The 20,068-nt window shown below is 37.4% G+C and overlaps 1 protein-coding gene across 4 annotated transcripts in view; it reads left to right on the top strand.

Moving 5' to 3' along the window:
• The window catches only part of FRAS1 (Fraser extracellular matrix complex subunit 1), a 637,413-nt gene that overhangs the window by 347,000 nt on the left and 270,345 nt on the right, over positions 1-20,068 (top strand). For all 4 annotated transcript variants that reach the window (XM_056803248.1, XM_016423079.2, XM_007495970.3 and 1 more), the window contains one exon: positions 10,497-10,640. In XM_056803248.1, coding sequence (XP_056659226.1) covers positions 10,497-10,640 — 144 coding nt within the window. The remainder of the gene's footprint in view (positions 1-10,496; positions 10,641-20,068) is intronic.

Below are 20,068 nucleotides of genomic sequence, written 5' to 3'. Positions count from 1 at the left end.
TAGAGTCAATCAGTCTCAGCAGAAGATGCTTTCTTCACATGTGAGCAGTGAATCCAAGAGTCCCTTTCTCCTTAAGGTTTACATGAGGCAGGCAAGGGAAGATAAAGATGCCAAAAAAAGTCACTTTGGGAGATAAAAGGGCAATGAAATCAGGGTTAAGACCTGTACTGGGATAGATGGAATGATGAAAACTAAAACAGACAAAAAGATTTGCTCAGTTCTAATTTTATCTCTGTTTTGTCTGCCAAGGAAATGATCTTCCTATTGGAACTGATGGAACAAAAGAGACAAAGAGGGTTATGTTACATAAGATGAATGAGGAGATATTAATTTAGTGGATCTAGCTGATTGGATAGCCAGGCTCTGAGGCATTATTAATCGTTTCATGAAATCCTGTTAGGAGATCTACAGTGGAAATTTTAAGAGATCTGTGTGCTTGGTGGGGCCACTTGCATAACTCAGTGGACTGAGAGCCAGGCCTAGTGTCAACATGGAAATCTAGAAGTCCCCAGTTTATTTAGTTTGAGGCTAGAAACCCCAGGTTTTGACCTTGTCACTTGAGAGGTTTCCCCCTGAGCGAAGGTCCCACTTCACCAGACAATAGACATCCACTTCAGGAGGGGAGGCAAACCCGATCCGAAGTCAAGTAGCTCTTTTGTCTCTAGAAGCCTCTCCCAGTATATCACATCCTCCTTTTGGGGATTGAACTCTGGACCTTAAGCTTGAGAGACTGACAGCACTACCTACTGTGCCAAAGCTGAAGTGGATGTCTATTATCTGGTGAAGTAGGACCTTCCCTCAGGGGGAAACCTCTCCTATGACAAGGTCAAAACCTGGGGTTTCTACCCTCAAATTAAATAAACTGGGGACCTGGGTTCAAATCTGGCCTCTGACATTTCCTAGCTATGTGGTCTGTGCCAAGTCACTTAATATCCCTTGCATAGACTTCTGCCTTGGAACCAATACATAGTAAGAGGTGTGTGTGTGTGTGTGTCTGTGTGTGTGTGTGTGTGTGTGTGTGTTTTAAGACATCTGTGCCTGATCCTATTTAACATTCTTTTCAATGGCTTAGACAATGGATTGATCATGTGTCTGATTTTTCTGATTATATCAAACTTTGAGGGATAGACAACCAATTGGAGGACAGACAGCATCTAAAAGAGTCTTGAGAGGTTAGAACAAGTCAGTGTAATTAAGAGGAACTTTATTATTTATAAAAAAAAAATCTTGCATTTGGGTACAACATAATCAATTTTCCAGCCTGAGATACAAGAGCCATGAATTGACAGCCAAACTAAAAAGTTTCTAGATGTTTTTGTAGACAACAACCTCAATATGAGTTGATGGCTTAAAAACCTAAATGGATCTTAGCCTGGGTTAACAGGGGCAGAGCTTCCAGGAATACAGAGGTGATAATCCCATTATACTCTGTTCTCATCAGATCTTTTCTGGAATGTTGCATTTAGCTCTGGGCATCTTACTTTTAATGACATTGTTAAACTGGAACATGACCAGAGAAGAGTAAATAGGATGATGATAAGTTTTAAGACCAAGACAGATCAAGATCAGTTAAAAGAAGTGGACTTACTTAGCATGGAGAAGAAGAAATTTGGGAAAATCATAGCCAAGTATTTGAAATGCTACTCTGGGAGGAATAATTAGAATTGCTCTGTATGAACTCAGGAGACAGAACCAGGCATAATGGATGGAAGCTATGAAGAAGCAAATTTAAGTTAGATATCAGGGAGAACTTCATAACAATTCAGACTTTCTAAAAGTAGACTAATAAGTGGACTGCCTTAAAAGGTGATGGGTTTCTTTCCTCAGAGGTCTTGAAGGAGAGCCTGGATTACAATTTTTTTGACCAGGTTGTTCTTTGAATAAGGATTAATTCATTTTGCATGTGTTTTGGACTAGAGTATTGCTCAAGTTTACTCTAGCTCACAAATTCTGTGATTCTGTGATATTTTCATTTCCCTTTACTTTCAATGTCAGCCATTTGCTATATTTCTTTTTTTAATATTATTTATTTATTTTCCCATTTAAATTAGTTTATTTAGTCAAATTAGAACCTTATTCCTTGGTTACAATAATCACATTATTTACCTCCCTTCCCTCCATCCCCCCTTCCCGCAGACAGTGCCCAATTTCATTGGGTATTACTTGTGTCCTTAATCAGAACCTATTTCCATGTTGTTGATGTTTGCACTAGGATGTTCATTTAGAGTCTACATCTCCAGCCATATTCCTTCAATCCATGTATTCAAGCAGTTGTTTTCCTTCAGTGTTTTACTCCCATAGTTTTTCCATTGAATGTGGATAGTGGTTTTTCTTGTAAATTCCTCCAAGTTGTTAAGAGTCACTGCATTGCCACAAATGGAGAATTCCATTACATTCAATTATACCACAGGGTATCATTCTCTGTGTACATTGTTTTCCTGGTTCTGCTCCTCTTACTCTGTATCAATTCCTGGAGGTTGTTCCAGTTCCCATGGAATTCCTCCACTTTATTATTCCTTTGAGCACAATAGTATTCCATCACCAACAAACATATACCACAAGTTGTTCAGCCATTCCCCAATTGAAGGGCATCCCCTCTTTTTCCAATTTTTTGCCACCTCAAAGAGAGCAGCTATGACTTTTTGTTCATGCTTTTTCCTTATTATCTCTTTTGGGTACAGCTGGTTTAGCTCTTTATAAATTTGAGTAATTAGACCTTTCTCAGAGTTTTTTTATGAGGATTGTTTCCCAATTTGTTGCTTCCCTTCTAATTTTGGATGCATTCGTTTTGTTTGTACAAAAACTTTTAAATTTGATGTAATCAAAATTATTGATTTTATATTTTGTGATTTTTTTTCTACCTCTTGCTTTGTTTTAAAGTCTTTCCTTTCCCAAAGATTGGACAAGTATACTATTCTTTGTTCACTTAATTTCTTTATAGTTTCCTTCTTTATATTCAGGTCATTCACCCATTCTGAGTTCATCTTGGTGTTGGGTATGAGGTGTTGATCCAAGCCTAATCTCTCCCACACTGTCTTCCAATTTTCCCAGCAGTTTTCATCAAATAGTGGACTTTGTCCCAATAGCTGGGATCTTTGGGCTTGTCATAGACTATATTGCTGAGGTCACTTACCCCAAGTCTATTCCACTGATCCTCCCTTCTGTCTCTTGGCCAGTACCATATTGTTTTGGTGACCACTGCTTTATAGTATAGTTTGAGATCTGGGACTGCAAGACCTCCTTCCTTTGTGGTTTTTTTTTCCATGATTTCCCTGCATATCCTTGATCTTTTGTTCTTCCAAATGAACATTGTTATGTTTTTTTATAAGTCAGTAAAAAAGTTTTTTGGTAGTTCAATGGCACTAAATAAGTAAATTAATTTGGGCAGGATTGTCATTTTTATTATGTTAGCTCATCCTACCCAAGAGCAATCAATGTTTCTCCAATTGTTTAGAACTAGTTTTTTATTGTGTGGAGAGTGTTTTGTAGTTGTGTTCATATAGTTCCTGTGTTTGTCTCGGCAGATAGATTCCTAAGTATTTTATATTGTCTAGGGTGATGTTAAATGGAATTTCTCTTTCTAATTCTTGCAGCTGAAATGGGTTGGAGATGTATAGAAATGCTAACGACTTATGTGGGTTTATTTTGTATCCTGCAACTTTGCTAATGTTGTTGATTATTTCCACTAGCTTTTTGGTTGATTCTCTAGGATTCTTTAAGTAGACCATTATATCATCTACAAAGAGTGATAGCTTGATCTCCTCATTGCCAATTTTAATACCTTCAATTTCTTTTTCTTCTCTAATTGCTACTGCTAGTATTTCTATTACAATATTAAATAGTAGAGGTGATAATGGGCATCCTGGTTTCACTCCTGATCTTATTGGGAAGGCTTCTAGTTTATCCTGATTGCAGATGATGTTTGCTGATGGTTTTAGATATATACTGTTTAATATTACTAGGAAAGGCCCTTCTATTCTTATACTTTCTAGTGTTTTCAATAGGAAGGGGTTTTGTATTTTATCAAAGGCTTTTCTGCACCTATTGAGATAATCATAAGATTTTTGTCAGTTTGCTTATTTATATTGTCAATTATGTAGATGGTTTTACTTATATTGAACCATTCTTACATTCCTGGGTTGAATCCTAGCTGATCATAGTGAATAACCCTTGTGAGGACTTTCTGGAGTCTTTTTGCTAATATCCTATTTAAGATTTTTGCATCTATATTCATTAGGGAGATTGGCCTATAGTTTTCTTTCTCTGTTTTTGACCTGCCTGGCTTTGGGATCAGTACCATATTTGTGTTGTAAAATTAATTTGGTAGAACTCCTTCATTGCTTATTCTGTCAAATAGTTTGTATGATATTGGGATTAGTTGTTCTTTGAGCGTTTGATAGAATTCATTTGTGAATCCATCTCGACCTGGGGAATTTTTCTTAGGGCGCTCTTTGATGGCTTGTTCAATTTCTTTTTCTGATATGGGGTTGTTTAGGTAATCTATTTCTTCCTCTGTTAGTCTAGGCAATTTATATTTTTGTAAGTATTCATCCATATCACCTAGATTGCCATATTTGTTGCCATATAATTGGGCATAATAGTTTTTAATGATTACATTACTTTCCTCTTCATTAGTGATGAGGTTTTCCTTTTCATCTTGGATACTATCAATTTGGTTTTTCTTCTCTTTTTTAAATTAGACTGACCAGTACTTTGTCTATTTTATTTGCTTTTTCAAAGTACGAGCTTCTAGTCTTATTTATTAAATGAATAGTTCTTTGGCTTTCAATTTTATTAATTTCTCCTTTGATTTTTAGGACATCTAATTTATTCTTCATCTGATGATTTTTAATTTGTTCACCTTCTAGTTTTTTAATTTGAATGACCATTTCATTGGCCTCTGCCCTTCCTAATTTGTTAATATGAACTCGAGGATATAAATTTGCCCATGAGTACTGATTTGGCTGTATCCCATAGGTTTTGAAAGGATGTCTCATCATTGTTATTTTCTTCAATGAAGTTATTAATTGTTTCTATGATATGTTCTTTCATTAACTGGTTTTGGAGAATTGTATTGTTTAATTTCCAATTAATTTTTTTATTTACTTCTCCATGTACCCTTAGTAATTATTATTTTCAGTGCATTGTGATCTAAGAAGATTGCATTTATAATTTCTGATTTTTTCATCTTGTTTGCAATGTTTTTATGCCATAATACATGGTCAATTTTTGTGAATGTACAATGTGCTACCAAAAAGAAGGTGTATTCCTTTTTGTCCCTATTTATTTTTCTCCACATATATACTAACTCTAATTTTTCTAATATTTCATTCACTTACCTCTTATTTGTTTTTTTTTTGGTTTGATTTATCTAGTTCAGAAAGAGAAAGGATAAGGTCTCCCACTAGTATAGTTTTTCTATCTATTTCATCCTTGAGTTCCACTAGTTTCTCCTTTAGAAACTTGGATTCTATGCCATTTGGTACATACATGTTGAGTACTGATATTTCCTCATTGTCTATACTGCCTTTTATCAGGATGTAATTGTCTTCCCTATCTCTTTTAACTAGATTTATTCTTACTTTGGTTTTGTCAGATATCATGATTGTGACTCCTGCCTTCTTTTTATCAGTTGATGCCCAAGAGATTTGGCCCCATCCTCTTAATTTAACCCTATGCTTATCTACCTTCCTCATGTGTGCTTCTTGTAAACAGCATATGGTAAGGTTTGGGATTCGAATACAGTATGGTATTCACTTCCGTTTTATGGGTGAGTTCATTCATTTCACATTCAGAGTTATGAATATTAGCTGTGTATTTCCCAGCATTTTGATTTCTACTCCTGGTCCTGCCTTTTCTTCTTTCACTATTTCCTTCTATACCAATGTTTGTTTATAGTCAGTCCTCCTAGTTCCCACCCTTATTTTACATCCCTTTCTACCCCCCTCACTTCTTATTCTCCTGCTTATTTTCCCAGCTGTCTTTCTAAATTTATCCCCACCCTCTCCCTCCCTTTTATTGCTTCCCTCCCCACCAGTCCATTTATCATCCTTCTACCCCCCTATAGGATGCAAATCTATTCTCTGCCCTAATGGATTAGATTTTTCTTCCCTCTTTGGGTCAATTTCAATGCATGTAAGAGTTGAGTATTTCCTCTCTCCAAGCTCTTTACCCTTCTAGTATATTGATGCTCTCTCCCCTCCCGCCATGAGCTTCTTTGTGACATATAAATTTATCCCCTTTTGTTTCTTTTCCCATTTCTTTTAGTATTAACATCTTTTTTAGCTCTAGTTGTATATATTTATATAAACACATGTATATGCATTTATGCATACTTATATCTATATACCTATTTATGTCTTGTCATTTTATCCTATACAATTTGTCCCTGTTCCCTCCAAGTGTAATTTTTCTTGCTGTTGTAAGAGTTAACATTTGGGGAGAAACTGATGCAAGGTAGAAATTTGTTCCTTTCTGCAAGCAGTATTATAATTTTAGAGGTTTATTGAAGATTAAAATATAAAGAATATACAAGTTAGAAAGGCACGTGTCTAGGCCCAAAGATCCTATTCCCGACCACTCACATCTTGCCTGCTGGGTGGAGAGCCGTGTGTGCTCCGAAGTGGATGTAGGAACGAGACCCAGTAACCTTACAGCCAGGTTAAATACCCCATCTCGCTCTTGGCCCAGGTGAGGTTTTAAGACATTTTGGGAAATGACCATGGACTCCTGGGAAATGGAGTCCCTAGTTCAAGTCTCCATTTTTACAATTCTCTGTGCGTGATCATTTGGGAAGAAGTACTTCCCCAAAGGATCATAAAAACATAATCAATTTAAAGATTACAATAATTTGAGGATAAGAGAGGAAAAAAACCCCAATAATTTCTAGATGCATTGACAAAAAGCTAGTTAGGGGGCAGTCCCCTTTGGCATGAAAGTATACATACAAATAAATGCTCAATCATCCATATCCAAAGTTCATTTTTGTGCAGCTTGTGGTCTGAAGGTTTCTTCATGCTGTCTTCTCCAAGAGTTCAGTTTCTGGATTCAGGGAAGTAGCATCTTTCTTTACCTAAAATTATTCTCAAAAGGAATGTAAATTTTGCAATTTAAATAATAATATATTTTTTTTACATTTCCCAGTGTTGTGGGTGATTGAAAAACACAGGATCACTTAGGGATGCATGGCTGAGTTATGAGGTATATGAATCAATTGGCATGAGATATTAAAAAAAATCAGAAAAATCCAAATTAAAAAAAAATACTGGATGAAAATATAGATTATGAAAGTCTTATGTATAAAAATTCTAAGTAAAGGAATAATAAAGCTATAACAGGTCCTTGAATTATGGCCCAATTAAAATTATTTAAGCATTGATGCATTTACCCAGTCAATAGCCAGAACTACAGAAAGGTACCACACTATGAAAGACAGAAAAGGGACCAGGTTATAGGAGCCATGATTTAGGGATACTCGTCTGTGAGTATTTTCAGAGTGAGTGTGGACACAAGGAAAGCCTATATCTAACAGTGTGAAACACAGTAACCTCAAGTCTTAACACTAGGTTCAAAACCTTTGCATTGGCCTAGAAGTGCATAAATCCATCCTGGATTGGGTTTTCTTTGGCCCTGTGCAATGGCTGTTTTGTGTATATCTTGTCCTGGAATCAGACAGAATTATTAAGTAAAGTCCCATAATTTATTTTAAAGAATTAGTGACAACATTTTTATAGTCTCAAGCTTTTGGGGCATGCATTAGCAAATGTATTTTAAACTTATAGTACTACAAAATCAAAAAGTTAAAGAAAATCTTAATACTGGTGACATGTGCTTCAAATATAAAAAGGAGAGAAAAAATAAAAAAAAACCTGAAAAAGCATATCGCACATGCAAGAAAAATATAATAAAAGAGCTTTAAAAATAAAAATGTAACTTATGATCATTGAAACACTGTGTCAGCTAAAAAAATTTAGAATGCAAGGCTTTCTCACCAAAAATGAGATCCATTTCCTATTCATATCTGGCCATGATCCACTGTGAATATAAGCAAATGAATTGAACAAGGTAACATTTTTATTGTTAAAGAACAGTAGTACAAATATGTGGTATCAATATCCCTAAAATTCTCAATAGCCCAATTAATTACAATAGCAAACAAACACACTATCATATTTCACATAAGTTGCTGTATGACATTTTAAAATTGATGGATATTTGTCACAATTTTTACAATCAGAGCAAATCATTCAATCTTGGTAATAAACATTTTTAAACAAAGTAAAACTCATTTTGGGTTTAGAACATCATCAAGAAATGTAGATATCATTCTGGTGGAAGTAAAGTAGTGAGGTGAAGAGTATAAATAAGGGGTGCTCCTTTTTTGGAGACTTTTTAGGGATACAAATGCTCTGAGATTAACTGCCCAACTTCCATTCACATATTTAGAAATGCAGGAAGGTTGGGGGTCATAAAATGTATTTCACTTCAGCTACTAGAATAGACCTTTCACCTTGTGTTAGGGGCAGGCAAAAATAACCAGAGATTGTTAAAAAAAATTCTAAAAATCATGTCTAGAAAAAAAACCCTTAAAATCTGTTGAGATATTTAGCACATTTTAAAATTTCCAAAGGTTGTAATTGTAAACATTTCTGAAGTCCATCTAGCCTCTATGTGACAATTTACAAAGGCAAAAATAGAAAAACTGTTTTCATATATGGGTTTAATTACAATGATATTTGTTCAGTATGGTTATAGAGGAACAGCCACAAAACATAACAGTATATAAAACTCAATACATTAAAATGATTCTGTTTAACAGAATATTGAATGCAGAATGAACTTAAAATCACAAAGTTAAACCATAAATAAAACAAACAGCAAAATGCAATAGAATACAGAGATGTGTACAAACCATTGTAGTCTGAAATGCCCTAAAAGTACAACCTACATTCTCCTTAAAGTTCCTTGGTTTTTGTATCCATTTAGATGTCTATTGTCAGAAGGCAGGAAATCAGTTAAGCAATGGGGGTTAAATGACCTTCTCAGAGCCACACTGCCATGAAGTGTCTCAGGCCATATTCCAACCAAAGACCTCCCATCTCTAGGCCTGGCTCAGTCCTCTGAGACACCCAGCTGCCTCCCCAAAGTTAGCTAAAAGGTTGTACAGAGCTGAATTTTTTTCCTGACACGCTGGTGAAGTCAACAAAAGGATCAATGCAATTCAAAGATATCCTTGTAAAATAGCCTTGCTTTTAAGTTCCTGCTTGTAAGTCTCTTCTCTCGCTTTTTCTCTCTCCCCTACTATGATACCACCCATGTGGATGCCAATACTCTTGTTTTTTACCAGCTAGTAGAAATGAGTCCTTAGTGTTGAGCAGATCTGCTCAAAGGTTAGAGTTTGTTGGGCAGGCAGGTGATTGTGATCTGGGTTAAACAGGGACCGGGTGAGTGAGTGAAAGACCAGGAGCAGCAGCCAGAGCAGGAGTGGGCAGCCGGGGTTGGCAGGTGAGCTGCAATCTGCGTGAAACAGCTAACTGGTCTGGAACGGATGGCTGCAGGCAGACAGGGAGAAGCGGCTGGCCGGGCCGAACCGAGCCACCAGACGGGAGGGAAAGGCTCAAGAAAGTATGAGAATGGTCTGTCCAGTCATTTGTTCTGTGACTATGAGAACAACATTGAAACTATATAAATCTAGCTGAATTTCCCTATCTATAAGCTAGAAAGTACTGAAATGCAGCTCAAGTTCCATCTTCTGTGTAAGGGGTTCTTAACCAATTTTTTTGTTGCCAATTATTTGGTGCCAGTGAAACCCTTGGACTCTTCAAAATAGTATTTTTTTTTCAAAATAGTATTTTTAAATAATTGGTGGAAATACTAAATTTGAGTTAGGGGGTTAATGAAACATTCCATGTTTCCTTGCAAAAATTCGTGCAGTTTGTGGTTAGACCCCTAAGTGTTTTAAAGATGTCAGTTTTGGAAAGCCCATATTTAATGTGAAACCTTTTAATTTTCCTTTCAATTGCTGTCTCTCCTGACTAAGTTGCCTTATAATTAACTATGATAAATTTATTTATTTTTATATTTAATTAAGCAATGTCTTTATTGTCTTTGTTGAAATGTAATGTCCGTGGGCATGGCGATTGTTTCCTGTATTGTATTTGTAATTCTAAGTCCAGGTATGGTTGCTAATAATTGCTTTCTGATAGGTTGATTGAATGCAGGACAGCTTATGTACATCTTGTTGGGGTGGTACTTTAATAGTCTGTCTGAAAGGAACAGCCTCATGGGCATGAGGAATGAGAGAGAAACTGTTTAGTGGATGGTCAGATCCTCCAGATCTTCTCTTATCCAACTGTCCTCAGAAGTCTTTAAGTGGTCAGAGAACACACTATCATTATTGTTGTTAAATATTCTTAGGAATGTTTTTGAAGTGTCTGGTAGTGGGATTTCCTTTTTATTATTTCTGACCCTGATCCTGGAATTTTCTTTTCTTCAAGTGTGCCATCCCTCATGCAGACAGTGCTATGGTCCTACTGACTCCGATTGCATCAGTTGCCATCCCCATTCCCTTCTTGTGAGTGGAACCTGCAGGACCAGCTGTGAAGAGGAACAGTATCTGAACCTTGTGGGCTATTGTGTGGGTAAGTCACAGTCTTGTGAGAACTATCAGAATTCATTGATTCTCTTTAGTGTCCCAGTGTTGTTCTGGTCTTTCTCACTCAGAAGCCATCAACATTCTGACACTGTTAAGTGAAATTTAAGCTAAGTTCATTTTAATAACTGTAATCATCATCATTATATTTATTAGCAAGAAAATATCAAGCATCCACTTTTACTTCTAGAGTTGAAAACATAAAGATCAACACAATCTCTACTCAACCGGGAACTTGGGTTCTGGTGGGAAGACAAAGAAGTACTTCTGTTATATATGTTATATGTTATGAACAGAAAAAATATAAAAAGGAAGAAATGCAAATAAATCCAAGATAATTTAAAAGGAAGGGTAGTGGGTATTTATTGCCTGTGGGGAGATAAGGAAAGGTTACTTATCTAAGATGGTGCCTTTCTTCAGAAGAATCTATTTTAAAAAACAGTCCATGAATTACTTTAGTGCCCCTTAATACTAATTCCTTCCCTCTGTCAATTATCTTTGGTTTCTCTTGTATGTATCTCATTTGTACGTAATTATTTGGATTTTGTCTCCCCTGCTAGACTCTAAACTTCTTGAGAATAAAGATTATTTTCTGCTTTGCTTTCATGAGAGCTAGGTGCCTAGAGTACTGGGCACTGATTTTAATCCCAACTGAGACTTTTTTTTAGTTTTGTGACCCCTGGGCTTGTCACTTAACCTCTACTTCCATCTCCTCTTTTGGAAAACGGATAATATTAATACCTATCTCTCAGCATTGTTGTCAGGATTAAATGAAATAACATGAAATGCTTTGCAAAACTTAAGGTACTGAATAAATACTAGCTATTATTATTACTGTCATTGTTGGTGTCATCATTATTCTTGTCACCTGCACTTTAAACAATGTCTGGATCATGGTGGGTGTTTAATAGATGCTTGTTGGCTGATTAATAATTGTTTGATTGCTGCACTCATATCAGCCTCCTTCATTGTCAGAAGCATAAACTCTTGTTGTGTGCCCCTATGCTTGATGTTAGGGCTCAAAGTAAAACCAGCCATTACAAAAACTTATGAATTTCCTTCCTCTTCTTTATTTTATTTTATTCATTCATTCATTTACTTATTGTAAACACTTTCTGTCTTAGTAAATGTATGAACCCCGATCCTCCCAACTCCAGGTCTTGCACTCTATCCACTGTGCCATCTATCCGTGCCCTCTCTAGTAAGGCAGAGTACATCAGTCATTGCAGCAACAAGAAATAGTCAAATAGATTATCTTTCTATTTCAGCACACAAAGAAGCAAAAAAGTCAGTTCCTTCCTTCAAGGAACTTATCATATTAACCCCATGATGGAAAGTTACTTAGCAATACAGGCACCAAGAGCTATTAAGGATGGATAGTATGGGGAGCAGCTAAGTAGCACAGTCAATAGAGTGCCAAGTCTAGAGACTGGAAGACCTGGGTTTGAATGTGACCTCAAATACTTCCGAGCTGTGTGACCCCAGGCAAATAGCTTAATCCCAATTGCCTATCCCTTACTGCTCTTCTGTCTTAGTCTATAAACTATGGAATTTTAAATTTTTTTGTTTTTTAGGATGATGGATAGGATTAACATATTTAAAAAATTAATGAGTATTTTTTCAATTTTCATACTTTTTCCCTCCCTTCTTCTTCTCTTCTACTTACCCACAGGAGGAAATAAAAAGAAATGCCGAATCTTTGTAATATATAAACAAGATCCAGGAAAACTAATTTCCACATTGACCACATTCAAAAAACCTGTTTTTAATTTTCCATTAAGTCTCTCACACCTTTACCACGAGGTGGATCGCATTCTTCATCATCAGTCCTCTATCATAAAGGTTGATATTGTGTTGATCAGAATTCTTAAGTGATTAGGGTTCTATTTGTGTATAATTACTTATTTTGGACGCTCATTCAGTGTAAGGAATGTGTCTTACTGATCTTTATGTCTCCTAAGGTGCTAGGAGCCTAGGTAGCACAGAGAGTAGATAGTTGGGCCTGGAGCCAGGAAGACCTCAGTTCAAGTATGGTTCTGATCCCTGTGCAAGGTACCAATGTCTGTCTGCCTCAGTCTCCTCTTCTGTAACGTGGAGATGATAATAGCACCTATTCTCAGCAGTGAAGTGGTTGTGAGGATCAAAGGAAATGATATTCATAAAGTGCTTTTTAAACCTTAGAGTATTTAAGTGTTAGTTATTGTTACTTAATATTATATGTAATGTATATATAATATACATTAAAAGAATGAGTAAAATGTGTGCAGGGAAGATGAGGGAGGGCATACCATGTAGGTAGAACAGTTTGAGTCGTGACATTGTGTGGGAATGTGCATGCCACATTTAAGTAGACAACATTGGCTAATATGGAATGACAGGCCAGGGCTAGATTATGTACGGACCTTGAGAGCCAGGCTAAAGATTTGGGACTTTATCTAATAGACAGTGGGCAAACAATAATTTTTTTTATAATAGGATTGGCTTAAGTGAATGTTATATTTCAGAAAAATTAATCTGTTGGAGGGAAGTATGCAGAATGGATTGAGACAGTAGGTGTTTGGAGGTGGGAAACCAGTTGAGATACACCAGATCACTTGTTTCATGAGTGAGATACTGTATCTGAACTACAGTTATGTTTGGTCTTCCCTCATATCTTTAGCGTAGATTTTACATTTGTATCCATTATGCATTGGATATAGGTATATTTTTATAAAGATGCATACCCCAAAATACATAAGGTAATTTTTTTTAATTTTATAGTATTAGATCATTTTCATGCATTATTCATAAAAGACAAAAATCATTTTCTTTTCCTCCCTCCCACCCCCCGTAGCCGACGCGTGATTCCACTGGGTATCACATGTGTTCTTGATTCGAACCCATTGCCATGTTGTTAATATTTGCATTAGAGTGTTCGTTTAGAGTCTCTCCTCTGTCATGTCCCCTCAACCGCTGTAGTCAGGCAGTTGCTTTTCATCGGTGTTTCTACTCCCACAGTTTGTCCTTTGCTTATGGCTAGTGTTTTTTCTCCTAGATCCCTGCAGATTGTTCAGGGACATTACACTGCCACTAATGGAGAAGTCCATTACGTTCGATTATACCACAGTGTATCAGTCTCTGTGTACAATGTTCTCCTGGTTCTGCTCCTCTCGCTCTGCATCACTTCCTGGAGGTCGTTCCAGTCTCCATGGAATTCCTCCACTTTATTATTCCTTTTTGCACAATAATATTCCATCACCAACATATACCACAATTTGTTCAGCCATTCCCCAATTGATTGGCATCCCCTCGTTATCCAATTTTTGGCCACCACAAAGAACGCAGCTATGAATATTGTTGTACAAGTCTTTTTGTCCATTATCTCTTTGGGGTACAGACCCAGCAGTGCTATGACTGGATCAAAGGGTAGACATTCTTTTATCGCCCTTTGTGCATAGTTCCAAATTGCCCTCCAGAATGGTTGGATCAGTTCACAACTTCACCAGCACTGAATTAATGTCCCTACTTTGCCACATCCCCTTTAGCATTCATTACTTTCCATAGCTGTCATGTTAGCCAATCTGCGAGGTGTGAGGTGATACCTCAGAGTTGTTTTGATTTGCATCTCTCTGATTATAAGAGATTTAGAACACTTCTTCATGTGCTTATTAATAGTTTTGATTTCTTCATCTGAAAACTGCCTATCCATGTCCCTTGCCCATTTATCAATTGGAGAATGGCTTGATTTTTTTGTACAATTGATTTAGCTTTTTATAAATTTGAGTAATTAAACCTTTGTCAGAGGTTTCTATGAAGATTTTTTCCCAATTTGTTGTTTTCCTTCTGATTTTAGTTACATTGGTTTTGTTTGTACAAAAGCTTTTTAATTTGATGTAGTCGAAATTATTTATTTTACATTTTGTGATTCTTTCTATGTCTTGCTTAGTTTTAAAGTCTTTCCCCTCCCAAAGGTTTGACATGTATACTATTCTGTGTTTACCCAATTTACTAATGGTTTCCTTCTTTATGTTTAAGTCATTCACCCATTTTGAATTTATCTTGGTGTTGGGTGTGAGGTGTTGATCCAAACCTAATCTCTCCCACACTGTCTTCCAATTTTCCCAGCAGTTTTTATCGAATAGTGGATTTTTGTCCCAGAACCTGGGATCTTTGGGTTTATCGTATACTGTCTTGCTGAGGTCACTTGCCCCCAGTCTATTCCACTGATCCTCCTTTCTGTCTTTTAGCCAGTACCAAATTGTTTTGAAGACTGCTGCTTTGTAATATAGTTTGAGGTCTGGGACTGCAAGGTCCCCCTCATTTGTGTTTTTTTTTTTCATTATTTCCCTGGATATCCTTGATCTTTTGTTATTCCAAATGAACTTTGTTATGGTTTTTTCTAAATCAGTAAAGAAATTTTTTGGGAGTTCCATGGGTATGGCACTCAATAGATAAATAAGTTTGGGTAGGATGGAAGACAGTGTGGGAGAGATTAGGTGAGAGATCACCCAATTGATAAATGGACAAGGGACATGAGCAAGCAGTTCTCAGCCAAAGAAATCAAAACTTTTAATAAGCACACTGTAATGGTGAAAATTTCACCTTTTTAAGATCGTTGTAATATTGAACAATGGCCGCCAAGGAATTTACTTATGAAATTCCTAAAATGAAACACTCAAGTCAGAATGGAGTTTATGGAGGTTTAATCACAATGGGAGTAGGGAAAAGAAGAGGGAGAGAAGGAGAGAGGAGAAAAGGGAAAGGGGCTATTCAACCTCTGACCAAGGCAGAGGGAGTTTTAGGCCCAAAGGGCCAAGGTGGAAAGAATCAATCCTTAACTCATGTGACCAATCTGAAGGAAAGCTGTCTGCGGGCATCCTCCCTGTCCAAGCTTCTAATACCAACTGATGTCTCGCTCTCTCCACAGGAAGTGGAGCGAATTCCAGAGGCTGTTCCCTACATCACTTTCTGTGGCTCACAAGTGCCAATGGTTGGCTCTAGCTTGGCTTAGGACAGCCCAGGTTGGCAGTTGGTTATTTCTGATTTGTCATTGACTAGCACATGCCCGTGTAGTGTGGGTGTGCACAATTTTTTTTTTTTGGTGCTATACCAAGATGGAGACTTTTAAAATTCACAACATGAAAAAGTGTTCTACATCTCATAATCAGAGAGATGCAAATCAAAACAACTCTGAGGTATCACCTCACACCTAGCAGATTGGCTAACATAACAGCTATGGAATGTAATGAATGCTGGAGGGGATGTGGCAAAGTAGGGACACTAATTCATTGCTGGTGGAGTTGTGAACTGATCCAACCATTCTGGAGGGCAATTTGGAACTATGCCCAAAGGGCGATAAAAGACTGTCTGCCCTTTGATCCAGCCATAGCACTACTAGGCTTGGACCCCAAAGAGATAATAAGGAAAAAGTCTTGTACAAGAATATTCATAGCTGCACTCTTTGTGGTGGCCAAAAATTGGAAAATGAGGGGATGCCCATCAATTGGGGAATGGCTGAACAAATTATGGTATATGTTGGTGATGGAATACTATTGTGCTAAAAGGAATAATAAAGTGGAGGAATTCCATGGAGACTGGAACAACCTCTAGGAAGTGATGCAGAGCGAAAGGAGCAGAACCAGGAAAACATTGTACACAGAGACTGATACATTGTGGTACAATCGAAGGTAATGACCTTCTCCATTAGTGGCAATGCAATGTCCCTGAACAATCTGCAGGGATCTAAAAAACACTATCCACAAGCAGAGGATACTGTGGGAGTAAAAACACCGATGAAAAGCAACTGCTTGACTACAGGGTTGGAGGGGATATGACTGAGGAGAAACTCTAAATGAACACTCTAGTGCAAATACCAACAACATGGCAATGGGTTCGAATCAAGAACACATGTGATACCCAGTGGAATCGCGTGTGGGCTATGGGTGAGGTGGTGGGAGGGGGGGAAGGGAAGAAAAGAAAACGATCTTTTCCATTCCAATGAATGATGTTTGGAAATGACCAAATAAAAATAAAAAATAAAAATAAAAATAATTTTTAAAAAATGAAGAATAACAAATAATTAGAGGAAAATTCAGTATTTATGACTGTCATGTCAATATAATAAAAATGGAAATACTGCCAAAAACAAACAAACAAACAAACAAAACAAAAAATACTTGGGAAATCTTTTACTTTGTTGAATGTCCTTACTTTCCCCTAGAAGTATATAGTCAGTTTTGATGGATAGGTGATCCTTGGTTGAAGACCCAATTCTTTTGCCTTTCTGAAAATCATGTTCCAGGCCTTGTGGTCATTTCGTGTCAAATGCCAGGTCTTGTGTGATCCTGATTGTTGCTTCTTGGTATCTAAATTGTCTCTTTTTGTAGCATTTTCTCCTTTGCTTGAATGGTCTGGAATTTGGCAATTATATTCCTGGGAGTTGTCTTTTGGGGATTTAGTGTAGAAGGTATTCTGTGAACTCTTTCAATGTCTATTTTTCCCCCTTGTTCAAGAACATCAGAGCAGTTTTCTTGTATGATTTCTTGTAGTATGATGTCAAGATTTTTGTTCACTTCTTGCTTTTCAGGTAGTCTAATTATTCTCAAATTGTCTCGTTATGATCTGTTTTCTTGATCTGTTACCTTGTCAGTGAGATATTTTATGTTTTATTTTATTTTGTCAGTCTTTTGAATTTGCTTCATTAATTCCTAATGTTTTGCAAGATCATTGGTTTCCAGTTGCCCAAATCTGGTCCTTAAGGCCTGGTTTTCTGTTATAATCTTTTGGTTTTCTGCTTTAATCTTTTGAATTTCCTTTTTGGATTGGCCTCTCCTGTTTTTCGTAGCTTCCAGCTGTTTCTCCAATTGGGAGTTTTTGTCCCTCAAAATTTGATTTTCTCTTTGCACTATTTCCCACTTATCTTGCCAAAAGGCTTCCATCTTTTGGATAAGCTCCAATTTAAATTCTTCAAGTGGTTGTGGATAATTTCCATTTTTTAAAAGGTTTTGGCATTGTTTGAATTTCCTCCTGCATTTCCTCTAAAGCCTGGATTTTTCCTCTGTAAAAATTTTTGAGGGTCAATGCCTTCTTTTTTTTTTTCTTTGCTGTTGGATAGAGTTTGAGGCTCCTGGGCACAATTTGCCACCACTATGGGGGTTTTTCTTCCTTTTTTAGTCAGAAATCTGAGTGAAATCTGCAGGCTCTCTGTTTATGGTCTCAAGGAACAAGGATTTTGCCTGAGCCAAGCTCTTTAATCTCAGTAGCATCTGCTGCTCCCTGCTCTTCTCTGCACCTCCTTGCTGAGAGACCCCATGGTCTGAGCTCCCTAGCCCACTGGGGTTTCAGGTGCATCTTCTGCTATTCACTGCCCTTCTCTGTGCCTCCTTGCAGAGAATGCTCACTGTCTGAGCTCCCCAGCCGGCAGGGGTTTCCGGTGTAGCTGCTTTCAGGGGTAGGTCCTCGGTGTTTTTAGTCAGCTTCCAAGGACCTAGAGGTGCCACTTGCTCACTCCAGAGGTTTCCCCGCTCACTCACTGATTCTGGCGCTCACTGGCTCTGACTCTGGCTCCATAGATGGAATGGGGGAGGGTAGATCAGATCATGTTTGGGTGGGAGCTTTTTCACCCCCTTTTATAGTGTGGACATGCCCAAATCCCAGCACCTTCAATTCTGAGGTCTACTGTAGAGTCTCTCCATTGTTATGAAAATGGGTTTTTTGGGGTCTTTTGAGAGGTAGTCTATTGGTGGATCTGAGGAGAGGAAGCGTCCCAGGTCTAGACTGCTGTCATGCTTACCCAGAAGTTGATTTGCTTCTTTTCACATCATTTTGTTGATTGGAGGAGCCTTTATGGCTTTAAAGTTGCAGGAGGTCAGTAGTATAGAGAATTGTGGTGATGGCTTGAATGAAACCCCAGCCCTATGTGAGTAAAATCCAATCAATTTCCAAGAGAACTGAATTAACTGGTGTTTCTGGTGATTTGTTGTATTCAGGAATGGTTTAGAGTAAGTTGACCTATGCCTAATGCTCAGAAATATTTTTCTTGTACAGAGATTACTGTAATCTTTTTGGTTATGGTGGGATTTGACTTGTAATTCTTTTCATTGACCTTTCAATGCACCTCATTGACACTCTAGTATATTTCCCCTTTAACCATCCTTTCCACTATCACTGGTACTCTGCTTTCTTCTTATGTAAAGGAATTTTTAAAAAACCCTTTCCTTCCGTCTTTGAATCATATTGTGTATTGCTTCCAAGACAGAAAAGTATAACGGGGTAGGCTATGAGGATTAAATGACTTGTTCATGATTACTCAGCTGAGAAGTGTCTGAGACCATATTTTTAACCCAGGACCTTCCATCTCTAGGCTTGGCTCTCAAACTGCTGAGTCACCAACCTGCCCCTTGTAGAGGAATTTTGAAAGGTCAGTATACTTACCCAGTTCTCCACTCCCCCTAGTGTCTAGAATTCTGAATCTCCATTTTAAGCAGAGGATGCTGGCTTAGTTAGGCACTTGGCGAGGCAGGTGGATTTTTTAAAATCTGTATTTATAAGTGTCCTAAGAAGTACCACGTTCTGTTAGATAAAGGAATAAATATTCCTATAGCATCTACTCTGTGCCAGACACTGTGCTAAGTGCTTTTTACTAATATTTCATTTAGTCTTCACACCCACCTTGTGAATTATTGTTCTCATTTTTCAGTTTGAGGAACCTGAGGCAAACAAGTCAAGTGAGTTGCCCAGGATTATATAGCTAGTAAGTGTCTGAGAATGAATTTGAACTCATGTCTTCCTGATATCAGACCAAGTGTTCCACCTTTGAGAGCCAAGCCAGCAGTCTCTCAGAGGGTGAGGGTCCTCTGCCTAAGTGTGATGGTCCAGTCAAATAATGGAGTGACAGACACTGTATGCTCAATCCCACTTGTGTGGGAATCACATAGTGTTCTGTCATGACCTGGAGGTTGGTTTATTTTATAGGTTCAGTGAGTGCATGCTTTTCTGGCACACAATCAATTTTCAATAATCATGTTTCCATAGAACTTAACAACAGGTGCAAAGTCTAAGGAGATAGTCAACAAAACATCGTTTTTGCAACAGAGATGGAGATTAATGACTTGAGTAGGGTGATTTGCAGGTTAGTCCCTATTGACCTAACAGGAATCATTGTTACTTTTGGTCAGCTTTCACAATCAATCACAATTACTTAGGAGATGGATGACAAAACATTTCATAGCTAAGTACAGGGTTAGAGGCTAATTTAATAACAGACCAGAATTGGGGTTTTCCTCAATTTACAAGTTCTGTTTTTCTTGTGTTACTTTAAAGCACCTAGCAATGTTGCCTGGTTTCTGTCTGCAGTGGAGTATGTCCTGTAAACCTAGGCTTGAAGGCGATTAATGTTCTTGGATTGCCTGGCTTGTAATGGGAGTGAATGTAACTCTG

Source organism: Monodelphis domestica, chromosome 6 (assembly GCF_027887165.1).
Source record: "Monodelphis domestica isolate mMonDom1 chromosome 6, mMonDom1.pri, whole genome shotgun sequence".
Lineage (NCBI taxonomy): Eukaryota > Metazoa > Chordata > Mammalia > Didelphimorphia > Didelphidae > Monodelphis > Monodelphis domestica.
Note: the sequence above shows the minus strand (reverse complement) of the source record. Positions and strands in the feature narration are given on the sequence as shown.